This window comes from Strigops habroptila, chromosome 8 (assembly GCF_004027225.2).
Source record: "Strigops habroptila isolate Jane chromosome 8, bStrHab1.2.pri, whole genome shotgun sequence".
NCBI classification, from domain to species: domain Eukaryota; kingdom Metazoa; phylum Chordata; class Aves; order Psittaciformes; family Psittacidae; genus Strigops; species Strigops habroptila.
In genome coordinates, this window is record NC_044284.2 from 40,225,063 (window position 1) to 40,251,585 (window position 26,523).

At 40.4% G+C, this 26,523-nt stretch overlaps 1 protein-coding gene across 3 annotated transcripts in view; it reads right to left on the bottom strand.

The window, feature by feature from the left end:
- COP1 (COP1 E3 ubiquitin ligase) overlaps nt 1-26,523 on the bottom strand; it is a 129,445-nt gene that overhangs the window by 49,194 nt on the left and 53,728 nt on the right. For all 3 annotated transcript variants that reach the window (XM_030493489.1, XM_030493488.1, XM_030493490.1), the window contains exons 12-15: nt 25,020-25,163; nt 16,692-16,800; nt 14,830-14,911; nt 8,291-8,407 (exon numbers count right to left, since the gene is read on the bottom strand). In XM_030493489.1, the coding sequence (XP_030349349.1) occupies nt 8,291-8,407; nt 14,830-14,911; nt 16,692-16,800; nt 25,020-25,163 (452 nt within the window). The remainder of the gene's footprint in view (nt 1-8,290; nt 8,408-14,829; nt 14,912-16,691; nt 16,801-25,019; nt 25,164-26,523) is intronic.

Genomic DNA, 26,523 nt, shown 5'->3' on the forward strand with positions numbered 1-26,523 from the left:
AGCTGCAGAGAGATTTCTCAAAGGAATAAGGGATAGATAGATGCTGTGCAATTCAACAACTGCCTTCTATCAGACTGTTGGAGAAAAAATATTCAGTACACATAAGGAAGATTTACTAATGCTACAAAACAAATGAAGACAATAGCAGTAGCAACCTGCAGCTTTTGGAAGAAAGCATTCTTTATGTCTGAATGAGAAGAAAAAAAAAAAATAGTGTTATTTACTGTTCAGACTCTTAACCCAACTTTTCTCATTGACTATGTAACATGTATGACTCTACATGCACTAGAGCATGCAGGCTGATGTCAAAATCAGTTTTATACTACCTAGAACATGCAAAGAACAGCCATTTTATACTAAAAGATGCTTTAATCCATGTTGTCTAGATGGACTACATCTCAGAAGAACTGAAACTTCACGTGAGCACAAATAAGAGGAGTCTTATTTGTACAATGAGTGTTGGATACATCTATTGAAGCCAAAAGTACTACCTCGTTTGCTAAATGGATCTCCCAATTGAACATCCTTTTTGCACAGTATTTGTTCTTACTGCAAACCCATGCCAGTTCTGGTTCTTGAATGACTCAAAAGTTGTACATGTCACTGAGCTGTGATGAGGGAAAGGGCAGCACAGTCAGACTCCCAGGGACCACATGCTCCAAGAGGTCAAGATCATGTAGATAAGGGCTTGAGACACTAAGAAAAGTAAAAATGAAAAGGAAAATCCTCTCTAAGATTTTTAGGAGTGCATTTATGAAGCAACAGCTTTAAGGTTTTTATCATATCAGCAATCATCATACAAAAATAACCAAACAGGCTTCAGAATAGCCAAACAGGCTCTAGGGAAAGCACAGGCTGCTGCCATACGCATTACAATATGCAGCTGAGGACCAAATTATCAGTCAAACCTGATTTTAGTCTAGAACTACATTTTGCTTCACTAGCCTGAGGAGATATAAGCCTTCTTATACTATGTTTTGGAGATGGTGATCTGATTCATTACCTAAACTGCTTTCAAAGCAGATTCCAGTGGAAGAGACAACGGATATTAAAAGTAGTGTCATAATCGCTAATATTCAAGCTTCAGATAAGAATGCTTAAACCAAAATCCCAAAGGTATGGTGGATTATGCACGCAAGACAATAAGCACAGGAAAGCACATGATGATACACAGGTATCCAATGTAGAAAAGCAGCAATGTACATGTACACACATCTACATTCTTTTTGTTTTCTTCTTGAGATTCAAATAGCTAACAGGGCTTCTTTAGGGGAACCCAGCCCAAAAGTTAAAAAACTCTTCTCAAACATTTGCAGTGCTTAAATGCTCAGGCAATACAAAAAGATGGCTTTGAGATGAGAGCCCACACTGCACTGGCAGGTTAGACTTTCCTATGCAATGTGACAATCTTCACCAGCTTGTATGGAAAAAGTAGTGTATGTTATAAAAGTCCAAATGTGCACAGTACCCAAATAAAGGCTGGAACAGTTAATCTACACAGCAATCTGAACAGGAGATAACACAGGAAGCCATTACAGAGGATGTCATTCCAATGAGCAATTCCTTTAAATGAACTACCAAAAAAATTGCAGCTCTGGAAACTGCCAAGGCTGGAAAGGATTAAACTCTAAGGGATACAGCAACAGCTAGTAACAAGAGCAATGTGGCATTCTGAGGAAGAAATGAATCTTGGAGTTGCCTATCTGTTCCTGAATTTCAAGGCTCATTTCAATTTAAATTTGAATTTTATAACATTAACTAAATTACTTCGACAGTTGTCGAGACAAAACGTTTAGGAAAAGAATATTTAAGCAAACAATTAGCACCATCATTTCTGCTAATGACAGATGTATCCTTTTCTCCAGAGAATCAAATATAGCTTTTAAAGTTCATTTTATTCATTCACTTGTTACTGAAGTGTGACGACCTCTGGGATAAAGCTGGGAAACTCCCTATAGGTCTCTATATTATTACTTAGCATTCATTGCAAATGCTTTATCCCACACAAGCCAGAGACTACCACTCCTGTGCAAGTTATATAAGCTTTTAAACTCTGAAGCTTATGTGAAATTTGCACTTATGACATGTCCTGCACTCCTATTAGTGGTTTCAAGCCCCTTCATTATTTCCTAGGAAACAGGTACTGTGCAGTACCTGGCTGATCTGGTAGCATCTTTCATGTGCAAGGCAAGTCAACTTAACTGCAAAAATCATAGGTTTAAACAACATCGCACAGCTGCAGTTCTCCTGTCAGTCAGTCCTGAACAGAAGCAGAATTTGATCTACTTAACAGTGCCAGGACAGCAGAAGGTATGGCTTAATACTTTGCTTTCATTTACATCCCAGCATCCACATTTAAGTCAAACCTTCAAGATGGTGTTCTAACCTAAACAACCTCATTAAGCTCAGTGCTTCCCCCACGATAAGTACTGTTGGGACAGAAATATGATCACAACCACAACTGATTAAAATGCTGTACATGCTTTCCAAGATTACAACAAATGAAACCTTTTCAATGAATCCTGGAATGAGTTTATATTATAAAGGTGACAAGTGCAGACTTCCAAAACATGGACCTTGTCCCCTCCTGCCCCCGCCAATAGCCTGAGAGATCATGGACTACAGAAAAGATCATGGACCCCAAAAAAAAGACGACACCCTGCAGGTAAAGCCCAGTAACAGGCAAGTCCTGGACTGCTGCATGCCATACCAATTTCATAAAGGCTGAATTCTGAGCACCGCTGTGAAGTTCTTCCACAGGCTTGAAAGAAATGCCTAACCTTTGTCTGTGCCTTTGAACACGGCTATCAATTCACATGCTAAAGGTAATCTTATAGCTTAAGCCCAAAGAAGCCACCTATCTCCACCCTAAACATGTCGTATTCGCACAAGTAGGTTCTTTCTGAGTCACTGCAGGCTTTCAATAGAGCAGAGTACTTATCCACGAGAATCTATTAAGGTAAGACTTTGCTTTCAGCTGGAAAACATTAATTCTCTTCCAAAAAGGCACACTGCCTTCTTGGTCATTAATATCACATCATTCTTCTGAGCTGAGTAACAAGCCAGGCAAACCACCCAGTTCTGAGGCAGTGTGAAAGGCTAGCTCTACAGAGACATGTTTGGAAAAGAGAAATCACTGCTCCCGTTACTGCAGCAGAAAAATCAATATTTCACTGGATGAGGATGGTCTCCAAAGTTGTCCTGCTTGGACTCGACATATATTAGCAAAATTGAACTATGCTGATAAAGAAGCCACATATAACTTTGAACTCTAAGTGCATCAGGGTGATGCAGAGATCTTAAGTCGTGGGTAAATAGTTGCAAATGAAAACAAAGCTGTTGACATAGCAACAGGAGTCCTTCAGCATGCTGGATGCTGTGGATTAGCATTGTTAGCTTTGTGGCTATTCAACAATGAAAGAAAGGCAGCAGCATTCAAAGCCAGAATACAGTGCCATTCTGTAATGCTGAAGATCGTGCACAGGAGAGATCTTTATATAGTATGCAAAACCTGCTGGGGAAGGACAAAATCATCTTTGAAGCAAAAGCACTTTCTTGGGATGTATTCTTGCTCCATGTCGCTGTACAAGTGGGGAAGAGAATAAGGAAGAGCGACAGAGCTGGCAACAAAGGGGAATAACATCAGCACTAGGAGGAGACCATGTGTCCATTGAGGATTCACCCCTTGTTAGCTAATATTGATCTCAATTCATGTTGCCAAGAGCCCATCCAGGGCTGGCATTAGTGCTTTAAGATCAGGGCATGAGCTGATCCAGAAAAAAGGCAATTGAATTTTGGCAGAAAATTGCAATATGAAAAAGAGATGGAAAAACAAACTTGGGAATGTTTAGGAGGGTGTACAGTATCCTCAATGCAGGTAGTTTCAAACTCTGAGGCTTTAAGTAGTGAAATGAACATATATCAGCACTGCCCCATGTTTTCCCTGCCCTGCTCACTGTTGTGAACTGTTTGTGACAAGGCAGTGAAGCAGTTTAGAGACCTGATCAAGGTTAAAACTAAGCCAGCAAAACCTTAAGCTCTGACCATGTTGCAGCTGTTCTGTTGCTCTCCTCTGTCCACCTGCACTTATCTGCTGCTTCTACTTCCTTAGGGAAGATCCTGGAGAGCAGGCAATCTCTGCATCTCTGCTGCCCTGAGGGGCCCCTCTCATTCCCCAATCCAACCTGCTAGATTTGTAGGTCCTACAGGGAAAAAATATAGTATGCAAGAAGATGATGCATCTACTGTAAGTACTCAGGAATCTGAAGTTTTTATGACATGATCTCTGCATAATATATGGGAAATAAAAGGTCAGTGGTAGCTGCTGACACTATTACAGAATGCTGGGAATAAAGCATCGCTACTGTCAATAGCTACGCTTAGCTCACTAGAGTTACCAGACAGTCTGATCTCACCCAGACTGCCCAACTTGGACATTCAAGCTGCAAACTACATGCATTTTCAGCCTTTTTTAAGCAGGGAAATGGTACTGCTAGAAAATATATGGGTTGAAGGCATCAGTGCTATTGCCAAGGCAGAACAATAACAACTTCAGTCATGATTTATATAGCTAATTTCAGGATAAAACCCTATTTTTAAAAAGGGGAAAAGACCACAGAATTACCTGATTTTGTATTCGGCAGTGATTACAGTTTATACTGCCCAATGTTTCAACTCAGTAAGCATGCAAATAGAATATTTTAAAGTATCAGACAAAAGGGATCTTTTCTTCTTTATGTGCCCTCTCCTTTGCAACAGATTTTATCAGGCTGCAGCCAGACATACTAGCTTTCTTCTCACCTCAAGCGCCTATCTGATTTTAGGAGAATTATTTTCCAAGCCAAATACTCATTCCTCTCTGGTATAGGCTCTATTTCCAGTTTATTGCTCATTTGTTCTGTTTTAAGATACCAAAATGATCTTTTGGTCATCTATAAGCTTTCAGAGAGAAGAGCCCAGAAAAGAAACACATATATCATCCATACTGGATAGACATTCTGGGATTGGCTTCTAAGTGGCAACTAATGTATGGTTTTCTACGGCATCTGAAGCTGACCCAGTACTTTCTGCTGAAGGAAAGTGCTCCAAATGGAGATACACAGTCTAACACCACTTTTAGCCATGGCTACATCTAAATCAACGCATCACAACTAATTCCGTTATCACTACTCGTGCTTACCAACAAGTATACTGAAGCACAGCGGGTTTTGGCCAAGAAATCCACATAAATCCCACACAATTCATGCCGTGTGTTGGTAGACCTCTATGGGACTTTTAGCTATCTTCCATCCTATTTTTCTGTAAATGGAAGTTGTTCTAAAATTGGGGAAAGTGAGAGAAAGCACAAAGGTACCTCTGCGATTATTTTACCTGTGCACAATATAGCATCATAGACAGAGGTGAACTAGCAGTCAAGATATTACTAACAAATGAAAGGGGATACATAAACTGGAGACAAGGTAGAAAGGACCTTAAGATGGCCATCCTATTTCTATGGAGAATGAAAAGAGGAATCAGCACAGAGATTAACAGAGATGATGATCTAGTTGAAGTATCTGATCAAGAAAACCCCCTTCAAAGAGGCATTCCGAATAGATGGATGAAAATGGGCAAGGTGCAAAAGAATAAGACCTTATGAAAAGGTGTTTCAGCTGTATGGATGGTTAAGACAGACTGTCGAGAGAAATTAAAACAGGAAATAAAAATTAGAAAAAAAATATAATTTTAAAATATTAACACTGAAAAAATTTAGACTTGCAGTCAAAATCACATTGCTTTAGGAAATCATGCTAGCTTGCAAGCTATTCTGCACACAGAGAAAGGGAAGGAACTGAAACATGTATGCTTAGTAATTTAATAATGGCATATTAAATCAATTTACTTCCTCCTTCCAGATCTCAAGCATAAAGTATCAATACTTCCCCCCAATCATTTTCATCAATTGCTTATCTCATCAAGTCTTAAACTATGAATATATATACATATAAATATAGACACATATGTAGTATCAAGTTCCATCAAATTGACAAATAAAACAAGAGAGCATATACGGGAGCAGCACTTCTGCCTAAATATGGTACAAAACTGTGCTGGGCATGCAATGCTAGGAAGTCTTGGCTCTTCCACCATTGACTACTTCGCTGAATAAGTAATTGAAACACTTTTAAAAACTGAAAATCCTTTTAGCATCTGAACAAGCCAAGACAGAGCTAGGACAGCTTTCCAAAATTGCCCATTACTCTGGCCACTGAGTTGCGTTTAGTGTTTTGCACTGCTCTTTTATTCCTACTGAGGGGCAAACAGGAATGGCCAAGCCCATGTGCCCAATCTGCCTCTGACTCAGCTTTGACTCTTCCTTTATTAGTTTTATAGCCTGTATGACAAGTCATGCTGCTGAAAACCTAGATTTCTTTTTCCATAGATGAAATTATTAAACAAGATTAGCTGAAAGTGATGGAGGAGAAAAACCTTTGTCTTCATCATAACACATTATACAGGACTAGTTTACTATATGAACTATGAAAACAGACAGTAACTCCTGTCTATTTTCAGTAACTTCTGAACTCCTAAAAAAAGTTAGAGCAAAGAAGTGACATCTTGCAAGACTCCAGTATTTCTTTTAATTTCATATGCCATTTTTTCCCATGTATTTAATGGCTAAAAGATCAATCAGAACTCCTTTGTGGGAAGTCATTTCCCTCAGTTCAGCTACTCCATGTAATTGTTTCAGCAATCACAGTTAAATATCCATTGTAATTATTATTTAGAGACTTGATTACCAAGCATCAAGGCACATGTAAACACTTTTAAGGTTTTATCTTCTCTCCCTCCTATGCCTTCTTTCCCAATACAAATACCATTTTATCCCTCAGCATTCTCTAAATCATAAAAAGGCACATGTAGTCATTTAAAACCTCCCTTTAAGTCCTAGTGCTTGCTAATACTTCTTTTGCAAACACACTTGTTGAAGACAAGCCCATCATGGTTTGTTAGACATGAGCATGGGGATAGAGACACTCCTATCTGCTTCCATCCCATGTGCCCTAAAGCTCTGAAAGTCTTTGTATTTATATGCACTTTATCCCCCCCTGCCTTTCAGGTGGAAAGGAATCCCAGTTGCTACTTTAGCAGGAAGAAGTTTGGTTTGTGGTGCTTTTACATACTAAAATAATCAGTGGCTGATCCATTTGGAGCTGGTGCTCTCATCCTTCCCTAAAGCCTTTCACAGATAGCCTCATTCATTCAAATGCTGCTAGTAGGTATTGTAATTCAATTCTATTCTTGCATGTAATTCACTAATTTCAGTGAAATGCCTGTCAAGCAAGTCAATATTTTACACTCCACCTTGAATCCATTTTTTGCAGTGTATCAAAATGCAAATTTTTTTTTTTTTCCCTCCTAAGAGTCACAATCAAAGTAGAACCAGCCTGGAAATGGGAACACCTAAATGAAACGGCAAACCAGTGGTTGCAAGAACGATCAATGTAACTCCTGAAGTCCAGAGGTAGCAAATGTTGTCAGAACACCTAGTTACAAGTGCATTAAAACTCCCCGAGGAGAAAGAAAATGCGGAGTTGGTTAAACATTTATAGGTACCTCTGAGTTTCAGTTGCTGCATGCATAGCACGATACAGTTACCTCCCAAAGCGATTCTCACTCTGCTCTCAGATCTTTGTATTATCACCAAGAATTATTTAATCTAAGTGAATAAAAGGCTCATCATGCCTCCCCACTGACTACTTCAAACAAGCGAAAAACCAAGACGAAAAAACCAAACATTAACAGCAATCTTTGCCCAACCTAAGAAAACATGAGCCCACCCACAGGGATTGCAGTTGCAGCTACAGGAAACACGCACAGCCACTGTTCTACAGCATGCCTCAGGTAAAACCAGTTAAAATTCCCAGTATGGCTGTGTCGTACTTAGAGCAATGCTATAAATCAGAAAGAACAACTATCACCATGTTAACACATTAACTTTGTTATAAGACTCTCAAAGCTGAGCTTTGCCTGGTTGCCTTAGAGATCTCAATAAACACACTAGGCGACTTGCTTTTGTAAGCTTTTATCTCTGATAGAGCATCCAAATTAAAGTCAGGAATGAAGCTGACACTTGGGTATCACAATGTCTTCTGGGTGACTGCACACTTGAAAAGTCTTACTCACTGGTATTTCAACTGCAAAGACACCTCAGTCTTGGGCACAGCAGCCAACCTCACATCTTTAGGGGGAATAAAAAACAAAGGAAGGAAGAAACAGTATCTCCTTGCCCATAACCCCTTTTACCTACCTGCACAGCCAAAAGCTAGGTGATACCTAGAAGAAGGGCTGAATTTGACACAACACACGTTAGCCTTGGCCTCAATGCTTGCTACCGAGTTGTCCAAGTTGGTAGACCACAGCTTCACTAGAGAAACAGAAAAAGAGAAATGAGTAAACACACACACACAAACAAAATCAACCCCACCCCCCCCCCAAATCCCCTCACCAAACAAACAAAAAAAAAAAAAAAAAAAAAAAAAAAATCAACCTCATCTGAAAGGCATAAAATCTAGTTATTTCATAAATAAGATTCTGGAAAGCCTCAGTTGCCAAGATGTTAGCGATTATAAAGGATTAGTTGCCACCAGTGGTTGGTAAATTTGAGAACATTCTCAAGTTGCACTATATGCCTACCTCCATACACACAGGAGATGCCGAAAGTTCCCATCCTGCATTGCTGAGAACATCAGAGCAGGCCACTAACCACATGTTACAGTCTCAGGGTTTAAGGTTATTGGAGTACAAATTCACATAATCAAGAACAGGAAGGCTTACACGCTTTCTTGTTCCTTGTCCCTTCACCGGGATGCAAGAACTCCATGCTTCACGGCAGAACTGCTTTGCACAGAATAAGTATATCTAATTGTATGCTTGAGCACAGTGAGTGAGAACAATTTGCTTTATTTTCAAGAAACTGGCATAGACGAGAAAGAAATTAGTATGCTGGCTTCCTATGATGATATATTCCCTTGGTACAAGAACTGTACTGTTCCACAAGACTACAGTGTAAACACGGATTAAACTACATGGTACAGAATGAACTCTTACCCCAAGCAGTCACTTCTCTGCTTCGCAGGACAACTAACAGAAAACACAGTGTCTTTTCAAAATACACCCTTCCCCACCCTCCACAAACACTTCAAGTACCATTTAACCTTAAGATGAAGAGTGCTAGCGCTCCCCACATAGCCAATCTTACTATTAAAAGCTAGAGATGAAACACTTTGTCCTCAGTTCAGATGAAGGGGCAGCACATTGGCATCAAGCCCTGCTGAAGTCTACATGGCAGGAAATAAGCCTTAAATATTCTCCTTTCCCCCTTTTCTTCATGAGTAAGTTGTGCTGCACTTTAGTATCATGATCAGCATGCTGAGGCAGGAAGCAGAGCAAGCTGAAGCCAATGTCTGAACATGCAAGAGCTACATGAAGGCCCCCCAACAGCTCCCCATGAGCTGCCTGGGCTGCTTCGGATTTGCAGCCAATGGGTCCACTGCTGTCCTTTTACAGAAAGCTCACTTTGGAGGTGAAGTGAGCAAAAGTGGCAGAAGAACAGGAATGTTGTTATCCACTGTGGTCGATACATGAGGAGCTCTGAAGGAAAAGCAAGGTTTCCACATAGATTACCCAAGGATGTTTTAGATGGCGAAGGAAACAATGACAGGTTTGTTCTAGTACACCTACTTCATAACAGTATGGCAAGTAATGAAAAGCAACAAGACTGTGCCATTTTTGATCGTTTCTAGGAGAACAGCTTGAAGGATGAAGGAGATGCATGACTACTCAGAGCACACCAAGGAATCATTTTAAGTACAGTACTGTGTGGGTATTTCACAGCTGCCTGGAGCCATTATAAAGCAGCACATACACACACACACACCCCAGAAATACAAACACTGATGCATACAAGTATTATGTAAAATTCAATGAAAACAGAATCCACCCTGTTGTTGATTTTCAGAAATAAGTTCATTCTCATTTACCAGAGCTGTAATATTCATCCTAAACATCTAGCTACATTTCTAAATGAAACCAACTGCTTCGCAAGCATGGCTTAAGATGTTCCCTTCTCCCAAGTAAGACTGGATGATATACCTCTCCTCCATCATGTTCTGTGCTTTGGGGCAGTGAGTGGAATGGAGCCAGGAAAGACAATTTTGCAGAACAATAAAACATTAGCATTGTGCTTTAATGAACAGACACCAGGAGACGTACAGTTTAAGTTGCAGTGACAGTAGAGGACATCAAGTTTATGGATGAGATGGTATAAGGAATCAAATACCACAATTACAAGAGGACAATGTTGGTAGATAGCACTGCTTCAACATGAGGCATGCGAGAAGATAACATGATGCCAGTTCAGAGCAATGTTCTGCCCAAATCCAGTACTAAAACCACACAGGCTTGTCTTGAAGCCTTCCAACCAGGTATCAGTATTTCAAGTTGCATCCAAAGCAACCAAGTCTCCCCTTGACACCACCTCTAACAAATGGCCATCTGGTCTCAGTTTTGTAGCAAAAGTTAATTAAGGGCTCAGTTTCAACTTGGCTCCTTTTTTTGTTCAGGTTTTCCAGTCATAAACTGAGCCATTTAATCTGGTGATGAGTCAACCTGTGTGTTCAAAGCAATCCTAATATTCGTTACAACTGACAGACACAGATTAGAGTCTGCAATTTCTGTGATCTAACTGCTATGGGATATGCTGGGCTCCAATTATATCTTAGTCAGTACTATATAAAAGGATACATGTGACATAACATGTAATGAAACATGTCAAGTTTTACCTGGAACTGCCCATTATTTTTTAAGAAGAACTGACAGGTTAATAAAGCATAATTTATACGGGTAGAGTTTATTTCCTACAGCTTTCAGCAATTCTGCTGAGGTTGAGGCAGTAATTATACAACGTACAGATGTCTTGATAACACCTAGAATTTTTTGATGAGACAAGCAAATTGTCATCTGAGATTGACTACTTCTCTAACACGTTTTCAAAACATGCTTCCTTCTTTCACGGCTGCCGAGAGAAACACCTCTATGTGGCCAAATGTCTTCTCCTCACCAAAGCAGTAAGATGCCTCCAGAAGAGCTTTCTTAGTTTAAAATGTTTAGGTCTTTTCAAAGTATTTTATTTGGTTGGAGGTTTGCAACAAATATGTAAATTTATAAATTAATTTTCTGTGTCTAAACACTGACTAGAAGAGTACTGCAATAGCCAAATGCGTCAGTTTACACAGTTGGTACACTGATAGTAAAGATATTTCACCCAGCCTGTCACTCTTGCAATTCTTATCTGCTCATGTGATGGAGAGCTTGCTGTTACTCCAGAAAAGCTACAAACCAGGAACAGGATACTCCTACCAGAAAACTCATTTGCACAGATCAGGGGAATCCCTAGGAAAGGGGCAAGCTTCTGAATTGGTAATGACCACAGGATACTCCTTCTGGCATAAGACACAGCCAGACAGATATTTTGGTTGGTATTTTAATTCCCAACATCATCTTGACCTTTCAAGGTATTCCCAGTTGAATCCAACAATCCCACAAAATCTTTAGGAAGTCACTGAACTTCTTTTAGCCAGGAAAATGATCAAACTGAAAGTTCAACCTGATATTTGAAGATCAATAAACACCTATACCTCTAGTTAGTCAGCAGAACCTGAAGGAGCAAACTTTCACTGAAAATGAAGCCCCAAACAATTCTCTGGAAGTCCTCAACAAAGCTGAGGAGCAAACCCTGATCAGGAGTTCTCAGGCTAGTTCCCTCTCTAGAAGGCTGTGCTGCTTTTTTTATGAAGCCAATTCTGCAAATCTGTGTTGCCCCTCCAAATTCAAGAGGGCTATTAAAAAAAAAAATAAATTAGCTGTAGGACTGGTACCAACGGTCTCACTTACCAAGGCAGCATGGAAACTATCTTCCTTAGATATAAGAAATCAGATGCTTGCAGTCCTCCTTGCCATGAGACAATGAAAAGTAATGTCTTGCTACAGCTCAGAGCTCTCAGGTGCTCCTGTTCGGCTCCACCTCTCCATTTTGAGCCAGAATAGTAAAGGGATTACAGCTTACAGAAAGGACTTAAACCCAAGACTCTCACTTCAGCTGAATTTGTCAGTACTGTTGGTAACTCCTCAAGCTTCGAAAACAAACCCCAGAGCAGAGAACAAATACTTGATCAGTCTAAAACAGGTCTCCACCCCAGTGGAGACTTAAATTCTACCCACATGGCAAAATGCATCACAAAATATTTTACTCTCTCTCATCTGCCAACTCTACCATGTCCATTAAACTACACTCCCAATTCAGAACAGGCAGCTGTAAGTCATTAGCTAAGTGCACTAGCCCAAGACCTATCCTGCCACTTTGATGGCATTATTTTGCTTTCACAGATTTAAATAACCTTTTCTCCTCCAATAGCAAAAATTCACCCTTTCCTACTTACATGAGATCATAGCTCCTGCCATAATTATGTGCATAAAAACTGAAATTAAGACTGTGCTGTTTCCCCAAGCTGCTTGTAGCACAAGTAAACACTTTAATTTTGCTCACCGCTGTCTAGTCGGGGTATACCTTTGGGCCCCTATAGACATACACATTTACCTTTGCCCCTTTAAAAAGAAAAGACATGACAACTATAGACAAAAGTGAGGTTTTCATACACACAGTTACTTCAAATACAATAATACTTTTATGCTCTCATTATCTGCTATTCAGGTAGAAAGATCTTCCACAAATAAGCATCCTCGATTATCTTCAACTAACGACGAGGACAATGCATTTTACCCCTAACAGCACTCTGTTTGTCAGCACCCACTTTCCTCTGCCTGAGCCCTGACAGAGACACCTCTGAAGCACAGGATTTTTCATCTAAAGGCTCCTTCCTCAATACGTATCTACCAAGCATACCAAGTGATCTAAAAATTAGTTTCCAACCTGAAAAGACTGAGGAGAGACAGGCAAGCAGGAAAAACTGGCAAAGCTGTCACTTTTTTGCTGGCTTGTCCTGATCACTTGGCAGGAAAGTGTTATAGTCCTGCTTTCCGGGGAAGTGCAGCAAGATAAGCTCCAATTATCCTGGTCACACCAGTATCTATCAGCATTGAGGTTTCGTAATAGAACGCAGAGTGTGGCCTTACACAAACAGAAATAAAAAAAGAAGATGTCATCGGCATTACCTTTTCCTCTCATTTAACCCTTTCAATGTGATCACTGAATTGGAAGGTGGACCCTCTAACATCAATTTGGACATTTGCTCTGTACCTTGAAGACCTCTAAAACCTGTGCTTATTTCAAACACTTCCACATAGAACTTCGTTTGGCTCTAAAGGGCTTGTTACATATGCAAATCACAGACAAATCATGGTAGAAGGATAAACTGTTCCAGACCAGTTTTATTCACCAAAATCCCCAATATACCTTCCTAAGACCTTTGTGAATTAAACACAAGTTATGTCAATCTGCAAACTTCATTACAATAATTTCTAAGTAAACATTACATTTTTAGAGACTATTACAGAAGTGAACTGTTAAACTGCAGACAGGAGCTCTGCTTGCAGCTGGCTTCGCAGAACTGGACAACTTGTTAACATGCTAATAAATGCATGCCTACCTGGCAGATAAGCTTTTTCAAATGCATAGCACGAGTGGGGAGCAACCTGATGAAGAGGCTGATAATTTACAAGGTGAACGTTCATTCCTGCTGCATTTAAGCACATGGAAAACAATCTTGACTTCCACCAAAAAGGGGGGCAAGTGTATCAAAAACACTTAAAACCCACCTTAAATATAAAATAATCATTAAAGCTGCACTTTGTAAATGGAATTGCAAGTTACATTAAGACTGCCAAATGCAACTGAGGAACACTAATACCGCTTTCTTTTGAAACAGTATTTAAAAGCATTTTAGACAGGGGAGCAGCCTGCAAGGTTTAATGCTTATGAAAAATTAATTTATCGTATCAAAGCAAATCATGAAGAGCTCTGTCCAGAGCTGTATCAGCCCATCTGAGAGAGTGGATCCTCACAGACTATGAAATGAACTCTAAAGCTCTTGCTGCTTAATAACTCTAATTTGATACTGTAAATATATTACAGATAAAATCTTGTTCATTAGGGATGAAGAATACTACATATAGCTCAACGCTATCACTTGCTTTAGAAGTTTCCTATTTCTTCTTAGAAGAGGAACATTTTTCTACCAGTATGTTGGGAAGAGCTTGTGTTAAGGGTTCTCCAAAAGCCCTTTGTCAAACAGACCCTGGAGCATGGAAAGCTGAGAGCTGCTCCTACTGCTCCCATTCAGTCCACCATCCAACCCTGTTAAGCTCCGAGAAACACACCGCACATCGTGAAAGCAGGAAGCTTCTTGTTGCAAAGTCTTTAACATTCAGAGCTACAGTTAAAAACAGCAGCACGCGTTTTTAACTTCTGCCTTTTTACTAACAACCTCACTTTTGAAATATAAATACATGCTCTTTTGAAAGGCCCTGAGGCTTTAACTCAACAAGTTTAACTAATGTGAAACACATTTTGGTCTGTTTATTGTCCTGGAAAATGCTAGCTAGAGAGCATATTATCCCAAAAATGTGAATATTGCACCAAGAGATCTTAATCCAAACAAAGCCTCTCCTCCTCCAAGATCTGAAAAGTTCAATGATATCTTGACACACTGCCAACTCAACTACAATATTAAAGGCATCTGAGGAATCAACTACTTTAAATATCCGATTTTTGTTCCTCAAAGGAAATACAGAGTGTAAGCTGCCTGCACAGAGACTGAAAACGAATACTACCTTTGGCATCATCAGAGCCTGAAGCCAATAGCTTTGGGTCCATCAAGTTAAAGTCAACACTCCAGCACCTTTTCTCATGCTCCTGTTTAGAGAAACAAGAAAAATATTGCAATGTAGTGAGCTGTATTAATCTGATAAAATAGTAACAGAAAAAACACATGCTGTTTGCTATAAATCGTCAGCAGAGCCCTGGACAGAGAAGCTTACTGTGTTCAGCAGTTTCTCAAAAACTATCTTTTCTCCCAATCAGACCAATGCTTGTAGTATGCCAGAAGTGCAATGAAAGCAGAATAGTAGAGTAGCAATTTTAAAACTGGTTTTGGTGGTTTTATTTTTTTTTTTCCTCCTTTTACTTGAAGAATATATCAGGAAATATACATTAAAGACCTGCTTTTGCACTACAGTTTGACTTGCTCCAATTCCACTGTGTGCTGCTTCTTATTCTAGTAGATCACAGTGGTACCTCCCAATACTGATAAGATGCCCATTCAAAGCCATTTCAAATGCCTCCTCTCTGAAAGTCCAGGAAATCCTCACTTTCCTGTTGAGTTATTAAACAAAACTTCTGGTATCTAATTCTATATTTTTCACTCAAGCATCTTACAAGATTGCACACTCTTTCCCAACATATAGAGCGCTGTATTGCTCTGCTGGCGCATCCCACATGGAAGCAATTGAATGAAACCCAGAATTCAGTAAACCCCTTTGCTTAAAGCCTTCACACTGGCTTGCAAGATGATGACATGAAAAGCTCGCCAGGATAAAGTCACTAAAGGATTTCTAATACATGCGAAGCAGATGTCAGTATGCATGCCTCCATGCAAATCCAAATAAAAAATTCAAGTAATCTCATAGGAAGCAAAATGAGTTCGTTATAAGATAAGCAACAGCTGCTCCTTCTCCAGGTTCATTATTCAGCCTCAAAGATATGCAAAATATATTTGAGGGGAAAACAGATAAGATTTATTTTGTCCAGTATAACTTATTTTTAATTGAGATATACAAAGGATTAACAAAATCAAGCATTATAAAATGGCCACAACACAATGAAAAGGTAAACAAAAGCTTCAATAGGTATTAAAACACGTTGAACTGTCAAGAAGTGAGACCTGAAGGCTAGTCTGCAGTTCACTCATTATCACTGACCAGTTGCAATGCGCTATGCTACCTATACAACAGCCTGCAGCACTTCCAGCCCCTCTCCAAACGGAACAACCTTTCTTCCAACCTCATTATTCTGATCACAAGGCTCTCAGAATCCATTATATAGAAACACAATGTTCAAACTGCATGAAAAGACAAAATGTCAGAAACCTCTCCTGAAACAGGTCTCACTGTTGGGCTCAGCCCACTTGCATGCATACCCTGCTCTGCTGAGCACAGGACTGTATCGGGAAGGGTTCTGCCTACTCCTCTGTTCTCCCAGCCTCACCACTTAAGTCTGTATTTTGGTCTTCTATTTTACGAGCACCTGCAGCAGCAATCACTGCAGGATTTTACAAAAGGCTTTTGACAAAGACTGAAGTGGAATAGGTATGGAGAGACAAAGGTTTCTAAAGAAAAGAGAGACAAACAACTTCCAGAATCTCATTTCTCCCTGTGCAGATTCCCTACTTGAAAGCAGCAGAAAGAAAACGTCAACTGCTTCATGACTGTGACAAGATACAGCTGCCTCCCTCAGAAGACTACAGCTCAATAAAGCCGTGCGGTTGAGACATGTTTACCAAACAGGAGGAGCATCCATTTCACACTGTGGAACAGAAAAGCCTATTGCTGGACTAGAAGCAAAACCTCAGACTAAGTACTGCTCCCCCAATGTGGTTCACGGTGTGCAAAAGCATTGCTCACTGATTGCATGTTACCTGGTAGACCTTGGATCTTTGTCCCGTGAATCCATCCCAAAGGATGACGGTGCCTTCATAGTCACTGCTGGCTAGCAGGTTTTTGTGATAACTACTCCAGCTGATACAGCTTAAAAAGAAAAAGAGTCCCAGTCAGTCTTACCTTAAATAACACCTTCCAACACAAAAATCACTTTTGCAATGCATCAGAAAATTAGGGTCTGCAAAGCATGCAGCATTTGATCAAGCCACACCACTGAAACAAAATCCATCAGAAATATAATGAATATTCCTTCCTCTACAAACGAAAAGGTTTTATTGGCTTAAGTGACATTGCCTCCCTCGATATGAAATGCTAGAGTTTGGGATTATTTTTATTTTTTAATGAATTTCTAAAAGTGCAATTATTTGCTATTTGAATTCCACACAAATTCTCATACAGAACTCAGGGTTTGACTTCTTAGCGTCCTGCCAATAGCTACTACTATTATTATTACTACCATAAAGATAACTTCTTACCTAACAGAAGCTATATTTGTAAAACACATAGCTGTTGGTGGCATAAATGGTAAATCTATCTCTCCTTTGGTATGTAGTGTTCTATACCTAAACTTATGTGCAAATCAAAGTTTGACTTCAGAGAAACTTCTTCCAGCTTTCTGTCAATGCAAAAAACACCCCACTTCCTACCCAGAAGGAAACAGCAGTTTGTTTGCTATGGGCAGTTTAGGAGCCATTTCTGATTGAGAACTGCAAAATGTATCACACAGGTTTATATTTTAAACTGAATTAAGCGGCTGTGCGAAACTGTATTACAGTTCCATTGACAAACTCTAAGCATCAGCAGACAAAACAAGAGCAGCAACACTGCCAAGTCACATTCGTAGCATTCTGGCACTATGCCTCCACTCTGACTCCCAAAAAACGTGACAGAGGTAAGAAAATTTGTAATACTTGTTCACCAATTTTTGGACCATCTGGCAGAGAAGCAAGCCAGTTGGTATCAACTGTGATGCATGTAGTGGAAGCTGAACTGACGGATCTAATTCATGCAGGCCCTCAAACAGCTCTGACACAGTTAACTAGATTATGGTAGCCTTGGGGCCAAGTTTTAACCAACAATACAAGCTAGAAGCCCATGGTTGTGTAACTTTTTAGTACTGCTTTGATCTGTGCAACTACACATTGAAATATGATGTAGGTACATAGATACTGACTTAGGAGTATTATACCTTAGCAAATTCTTGGTTCCACTACACACTTGCATCTTGTTTTCCTTAGGAATTTACACACAGAACAGGAAAAATCCTTTTCCTTTATGATTAGTTAAATATAGACACTCATCTTTCAATTAAATAACAGCAAGCAGCACTGGTGTTCTACTCCTAATTACAGTCAAACAACTTACTGTGGTGTGACTTTTATAATTATAGAGGGACTATGCATACCAAACACTTAATATTGGCTCACCATTATTTAGCTGCATGGAATCAACAAGCTTATCTGAGGTTCTGGTGTAGCCAAATAACAGGAGGCAAGAAACACAACTTTTAAGAAAAATTTGAAGAAATACAAGGAAGGAGTAACATGATACTGGTGCTTGCATCAGCAGGAAACTTCACTGAGTGATCCAAAACACTTCCAGCTCTGACTCTGCCTGTCTGCACAAGTTAATCCATAACTTACAGAAACAAGATGAAGTTGTCAAACAGCAGTGACCTTCTGCAAGCCTCTCACACCACTGCATGATGCTTGGAGAAAACCTTCAGGACACACCTTCCCCAGTGGGTCACTAGAAGCTTTTTTTTAGAATGAATACTTCTCCTTCTGTGCACCTCTATCTACCTATGGTCTGTTCGCACACGTGCACATCTCCTTATAACAGCATCCCTTGGTTTTAAAATTTTAGATTCAGAAACTTAAAAGTTTTATTTACCCAATGTAAGTCATTGTCTTTAACCACCAGCTGCTAAAAGGATGGTCGAGGTGGTGAAGCTCAGGCAATGTTTTCCCTAGTTTCACCTCTTCCATGATACACCATTAATTAGAAAATGTTAGTGTCCTCAGACATTGTATGTACAAAGACTGTACAAAAAGCTATCATCGAGGAGCCATCATTATGCCAGCTCTGCTACCAATAGGTACCCACACAGAAAAGCAGGTCTTGACAGTCTATAATTTACTAGAAGCCTCATTCAGAGATGCTTAAGTGGCTCCCTGAGGATCAAATGCAGCTGGCAGGCACTGCCCACCAAGACCATGAGGTGAAGGTTGTAGCAGTCCAGAGATAACCATATCTGACATCTGGAGTCTTGTTTCCAGGCAGAGCAGTCACTGACTGCAAAAACGGTTGAGAGCTCTACAGCTACAACACAAGAAGGCCCTGGGCTGGGAGCAGTCTCCAATTAATGGCAGAGGGGTAGACACTGCACTAGACATTTATGGCTTCAAACCTGTTTCCCCTACTGTCTTATCTCCACACAAGCCAGGGCTTCTCAAAAGAAGCTTAAGGGGAGGAAAAAACAAAGTAGTCAAAGTTCAGCAGTCACACAAAACCAGGAAGAATACAGCCCAGGGCTTAATCTTAGAGAAGGCAGTCTTCTATGTGGACAGCTTTGAGAGTATGTCAGGCAGTGTCAGCAGGTGGAGAGGTCCTAGAGAAAGGTAGACATGCTGGTGCCATCTTGGCTGGTTAGAGGATGGATGCTCTATGCTAGAGGAGCATGAGATCCACAGCTGACCAGCAGAAGAGAGCTGGGTATTGTCAACTGAACTATGAAAAGAATAATAATGTAACTATATCTAGTAAAAAAAGAAATCACCTCAGATGATTGAAGTTAGGAATTACTGAGTAGGTAGAAAAATAGGAAGGACAGTTGAACAGTTGTGTTTGAGACATGATAGATACAAGGATGTAAGTGTCAGGTTTGTAGGGAGAAGTAATATTTCATTGTCTCAGTCAATATATATGGAGAAAAATAAGGGCTTCTGTGCCCAAAAGCATGCCCATTAGGTCTGGCACAGCAAAGATCAAGCTAAGCATTCTGTCCAACTGAAGTCTGATTCTGTTAACAAGGGGTTAACACTCACTTGGAAAGCATTTGTATATAGACTGAGAGGGGGAAACAGCAACTAAAAGGTGAAAAATGTTTAGGGATTTGCAGCCACTAAGTGGTTCAATTAACACCTTTTAAGTCACACACACCAGAAGTCTTTCATTTTTAAGGAATATGATTAAAGGATCCTAATAACACAAAACCAAGCCTGTTCCAGCTCTCTGCCTTAATTCTCCCCTCATGACCACTCAACACTTTTTACAAAGTCTGAAACTAGAGTTTTCTCCTTGATACTGCAATATCTGAGCTTCTTCAAAAGTTAAATTATCGGAAGTAGCCTTTGTAGAGCACAATTCAGGGTTTGATGAGGTGGAGGGGAGCTCCCTCTCTAGGTAAAGAACACTTTTTACCAAGCTGTCCTTTGACTGTATTCTCTGGCATCTGTGATGATACAGGCCTGGAAGAAGCTGCCCTGGAGGTGACACATGGCTTACTGAGACCTACAAACCACTGAGAAGCTACTACCATGCTCCCCTCAAAGGGAAGCACTGATCTTTCTACTTGTCCAACACAGGCCATTTTTAAATGTTGAAATTTCAAAAGACCTCTACTTTTTGGGGTTCCCTTGAGATGTTATCATGAGTAACAAATTGAATAACAGACTCAAAAGTGCGTGGGGGAGCAAACTGGAGAAGGAAAATGGAAAGGGCAAAGGTCAGAAGGACCAATAGTGCAGCTTACACAGTCCTCAAACAGGTTAAGCATTGAACCCCCACAATTTAATAAAAATAACCTTATACAGACAACCTTTAGATGGCCTGCAGCCGCATCCAGGGAGAAACTGAAATGTGGAGGCTATGAAATATGATACAAAATACAGCTACCTAAGGCTGAGATAATGTATAATCAAGCCAACGATTAAAAGGAGTTGTATGAGGCCACCTTTTATTTTAAATACTAGTAGCTGGGGTTTTTTTTCCCCAGTTTTTGCTTTGTTCTTTAATCCAGAAACAGGGCAATAGTTACACCGCAAAGGTTTATTTTGCCTTAAAAGCTGTTGTAGCTTTTCTTCCTAGGAGATTAGCCTGAAGAAACTCAAGTTGAAAGCTACTCTCTGACCTCTGAAACACTCTCATAACTTTGGCATCCGATCAGGACACATGGAAATCCCAACCCTGTGGAGATTCATGTGCACCCTTCATTTTATTCAGAGACACAAGTGGGCCAGCTCAGTGTTGTCAGTCACACTAATGTTTATTTCATGAGCTAGTATTTTTATGGCTGAAATGTCTCAAATCCAGGATCAAGCTACCCAGTGTCAACCACCCCTCTGGCAGCGAGAGTTAAATGTGTTAAAGCTTTTAGTAAGGCACAAACTGCTGTGGTCTGACCTGCTTCCAAGTGCTTCAGATCCAGTCTATTACCATGAGTCAACTGATGCCCAGTAGTTTTAGGACTGAAATATTTTTAAGGGAGTGATCTATTACTGCAGTGAACATCCATATAACAATGTTAACCAAGTATTTCAGAGACATACAGAATTACATTACCATTATCAATGTTTTAGGGAAAAAAAACCCTAACTTTTTTCTAATCAATCTGAAGAAAAACTAGTAGGGTTCAGAGACAAATACTTTTAAAGAAAACTTAATCTGGTTGCAAAGTGAAGCAGTTACTCTGAAAACTGTAATTAATGAAAGTTAAAGGTATATTTCCTTATAACCTGTTTAGCGTCAAATGTTTTCTGCATTGGAAATATGGGCATCCAACACAGCTATTTGTGAGGTTATTCAACATTAAGAGAGTTCATTGCTCTCCAAATAGCAAAGACACTGTGATGAAAAACACCATACGACAAGTTTTAGCTTAATTTCAACTTAACAGTGAGAACTGACTGCCATTTTGAAAACTGACAGCAATGTGCCCATGAACTGCTATTAGGATAGAGCAATCATGCATGTAATTTATTGACACCAAAAAAACCGAAAACAATAAAATACTAGCAGCCTCCTGAAAAACAGCCTACTGATGCTTTGCTTTCACTGCAGTTGACTAAACAGATGCAGCTGATTTTGGAGGTTTGTGGTAACATCTATCACTGAGGCACAGATGCTGCAAACACACAGTGGTGAGCATGCAGAATACTAAACATAGATTTCAAAAGCGTGTTTACCTAACCACACTTACATATCACCTATTGTAGATTAACGAGGCCTAAAGCAAATTTCTTTTACCTGAAAGCTAGGTCTCTATTCCTCTCCCCCTGCAGCCTATGGCAAAACAACAAAACTGCCTCTCGAATATACCAGAGAAAAGCTGTGGCTCAATGCTAGCCCTTCATCCTCTTTTTGTCCTTTCCCATTTCCTCCTGCATGGGGGGAGCCACAGATAGTCTGTTATAGATAGGGACACAGCAAGTCATAATTAGCTCACAGGGTGCTGTTTATAGCTACTGCACAATGCCAGGATTTGTTTCTTGTACTGAAGCTATGAATCTGTAAATGGGATTTTTATGAGGATTTATGTGTCATCCTGTGTTTTTCCTGGAAGCTTATGCCACTGTCATTCCCAGGAGATGCAACACACATTTACCAGAAACCCGACACACACTGACTTCCTCCCTGCTCTTAAATATAGGGATAAGAAAGCCCAGCACATTATGAAAAAAAGAATGTATTTAAGAAGCAGGTGGGTGTGAAAAAGGGGGGTGGAGAGGAAGAAAGACTCAGCTACAGCTGGTACCAGGGCTCTGCTCCAGAAAAGCAGACAATCAATTACTGCTGGCATGAAGCTCAACCTTTCAGTAGGCACCCAGCTGGCAAAAAGGCAGAGCAGGGCTGGGCTGGTGCCAGTCCTGTCCCAGGCAAGGGCTTCCCTTCCCGCAGCTGCTCTAGGCCAGCAGACTTGCTTTTGGCCTAGAGTCATCACAAATGCTGTCACCTGTCTGCTTTTACAAAAGCCCGTCAGAGCTGCTGCTCCTCCAAAAGCTGAGTCACCAACATAACCACTAATGATTTATGTTCCAGGATCATCACTCTGAACAAGGTTAACCAGGATCAATTTAACCAGAAGAGACATGTCACCAGATCCCATCTTCACACAGACCCACACATCTCTGCTGGGAAGAGAGGTACCACCCATGTGCCACAACAAAAATGTCTGGTTTTGACATCAGAAAGGGCACTAGCAGGTGGACTAAGCCTCTGGAAGAAGGTGCACCTCCACCAAAATTAAGATCAACAGCTTTAAGCCACAGCTTTTTACAAAAAGCAGGCTCCACTTGTTTAGATTTTATTATAATAGTCACATTTTCAGCATACTGCAATATTCTGTAATGAAATTACAGCCTTCATATATAACTTCTCCCTCAAGCTACACCACTTCAGAATAGCAAGTTATTATGCTGCTCGACACTGTGCCAGCAAGCCCCAGCACCAGTGACTGGCAGCATAGCTAATGAATATAGCAAGGATGCATCTGACTGACAGCCTAACTTGATTTGTCAAAACCAAGAGCACCTGCATGACAAAGGAAGGTTCATATAATGTGGAGGTGCCAAGGGGAGGGGAGAGGAATATGCATTTCTCCAGAGGGATGAAAGAAACTAGGGCAAGGAAATGAAAGAGGAGGACCCTGTCCACCTCTGCTGAGGTAGAGAGTGTCAGAGGACAATGCATTTAGCATCGTCATATATATATATAATGTATATATGCATGAAGTTTCTGAGAAAGACAAGAAATCCTGAATACAAGCAGTGTCTTGTCTGGTGCACAAGGCTGACAAGAGTAACATCACTGAAGGTGCTAACACAGCTCTCCTCACCAGCAGCTGCCAAGAAAAGGGAGAACAAACAACTTCCTAATGCCTGGCAGGATCATCGGTGTAGATCCCTGTCAAATTTGAAGAAGCAGGTTTGGAAGTTCTCAGATGGACCAAGAAATACTAACCACATTGCTTTTCCCACTCTAATTAAGACAGATAGTATTAACTGACTGCTAGATTTTTCTCCTATTCTGCTCTTCTCTCCAGAATAATGAAGCTGGATAGTGTGAACTCTGATATAACACAGGCAAAAATGCTGAACGTTTCACAAATCCAGCAAAAAACAAACTCCATAATCAGTATGGCTTATGATACAGATCCCTCTCAGACTGTTTTTATCCATCTTTTTACCAATCCCAGGGTCAGCTGCAATGACATCTTTTTCTTCATAAAATAGTGTTACACAATTCACAAAATAATCAGCATGATTGATACAGGAGTAACTGATCTATCTTAAGAAACATGTCAGCTACAAAATGAAGCATGCCTTTTACGCTATAAAGTAGGCTTGCAAACATTATTAATCTGGTTGCACAACATTTTGTTCTCATGGAAGCTGGACTGTTATATAAATTTGTTACTTACACTTCTGTGGGTGCTTTACTGTTTTTAAAATGTAGAGTACCAAATAAAAACAAATCAGTTCAACAGAGATGCTGGATACTTGTATTATAATACTGAATTGGCTTGATTGCCCATATTATTTACTTTTGAACTTTTACAGAATTTTTGAATTCAGATTTTTAAGTTATGTCAAAAGGCAGATTCTTTCAATTGAAATTCTGACATGGTGATCCGTATTTCTCTGGTTTAAGTAGGAATTTGTATATACATATATCTCTAAGATATATAGATATATATCTAAAAAGATAAAAAATAGGTTGACAGTAACCATAGAGGCACAGAAGCAAAAATCAAGGAAGGTCTTTTCCCATGAGCTTGATATTATGAGGTCCAGCAGAACAGTACTTCAGGTAGACATAAATTCATAGGAAGAAGGTGCAAGTGAGACACATTTCCTGAGGACTAGCAGCCTCTCAGCAGAATGGAAAGGGTCAGGTTGATGAAGAGAGCATGAAGGACTTGGTGGCTATTATGAAGAACCAGGCACAGAAGTTACCCTGAGACAAGAGACTTTACCCAGAGAATATCCACTACTCCGCTTTTACTCTCCTTTTAACTGAGTAGGTATGCAACAGCATTTGCAAGGAACACAAAAGCAGTCCACTACCCTATGTCCCCTTCTCCTCCAGATATACAAGCCTGCTACTACCTTGGACGAGCCCAGCATATGCCACTAACAGTGCTTATGCCACCACATGCACCGAGTTCAAAGCAAGCTCTCCATTGGCTCCTACTTCGTCCTTTCCCCTCCCATTCCTACAATGGATAAAGAAAGCAAAACAATTATTGCACATAAACAAGCAGGTGGAAAAGGCCCTCTGAGTTCAAATGCACAGTCAACGCCTACCTGATTTTGGAATTACAGGTCATTTCATTCTCAGGGTAGTGAATATCCACCGCGTCCTGAATGACTGTACCATACTCATAGACTTTAATCTTCTTTGTCACCCCAGCAATGGCAAAGTAGTCACAGTCTCGGTCGAACTCAATACTGAGGAACAAAAGCATAGGTTGAGAACTGTGTAACACAACTCATGTACTTACCAACTTATTTTACCACCTAAACATCTCGGTATGGCAGAGCTGAGAATCGCAATTTGCAGTTAAGCAAATAACCCCATTCAGAACACCTTGATCAGGTCTGGCACACATGCCAACAGCATAGAGTTCTTGCTCTCAGGCACCATTTTCTAATCCCTTCAAATATACTCACATCTCCATTTATTGAAATGGACTTTTTGTGGTAGCACACTCTCCCTCCACAGCCAGGATCTTTGTTCAGATGCTCTGGAGGTTTTCCAATTCAGCCATACCATCTACGTTATGCGGTACTCAAATGTCAAAGCTGGCAGCTCGCCCTGGAAACATGCTTAACATTCAGCTGTATGTTCTACAATCAACATGCTATGGGATGACTGCCCATTGTTTTCTCTCTGTTACATTGCTGCATCCCTTCGCTCCTATATACAGCAGCTTGGTGAACTCTGAAGTGTTCACGCAGAGCAAACCAGTATTTGTGGGAAAAACCCTTCAAAATTCCCTGAGTAACAATAGAGGGTTGAAATATATATCATCAGTACTGTAAAAACCATGCACGCTATGACTTCCACTCTGGGTTGCTCATGGAAACAGAGGCACCTTCCTTCTTGAACTGCAGGGCAAGTTTGTAATAGGTATCAATGAAGTCAGAAGTAAAAGCAGTCACCTTATAACAAAGTTAAGCTGCAAATGAGAAAAGCCTGAGGTTGTACATGAAATACATCCGAGAGAAAGACAGGCAGCAGGTTATAAACAGCTAATGTCATGGCTACCTTTGCAGCTTGGAAGGGCTTGAAAGAAATCTATTAGACATCCAGCAGTCCTAGGAAAATAAACCTGTTTTTCCTAGGAGCTCCTGCCTGCCTGCAGCCCATGTCACTGCAGGCAGGGCAGGGTGAATGTGCTCATACACCTACCTCCTTCCAGGAGCATCAGCCTCACCAAGACCAGTTTGCTGCTCCTCCCAGAAAGGGTTTGGGGGTTCCTATGATCAGCTCTCCTCAAGACTCTTGCCTAAGCAATCAATCTATCTTTGCAAGGTCTCCTTTGAGGTTCGTCCACTCAGTAATTCATTCCAATTTCCGCTCTCCCTATCTCCCTATCTGCAAAGGATCTCCCTATCTCAAGAAACCAGAGCATTTGTGAACCAGGCAACGAGTTCTGAATGGCAGCAGAGAAAACTTAGTTTACACTATTTTCACATTCATACAGCTTGAAAAATCCCAAGAGCAGGAGTATTAAAGGTACCTTTCTACAATTAGAAAGCATTACACCAATTACAAGAAGAGGGGGGGGCTCTTTAAGCTGCCCCC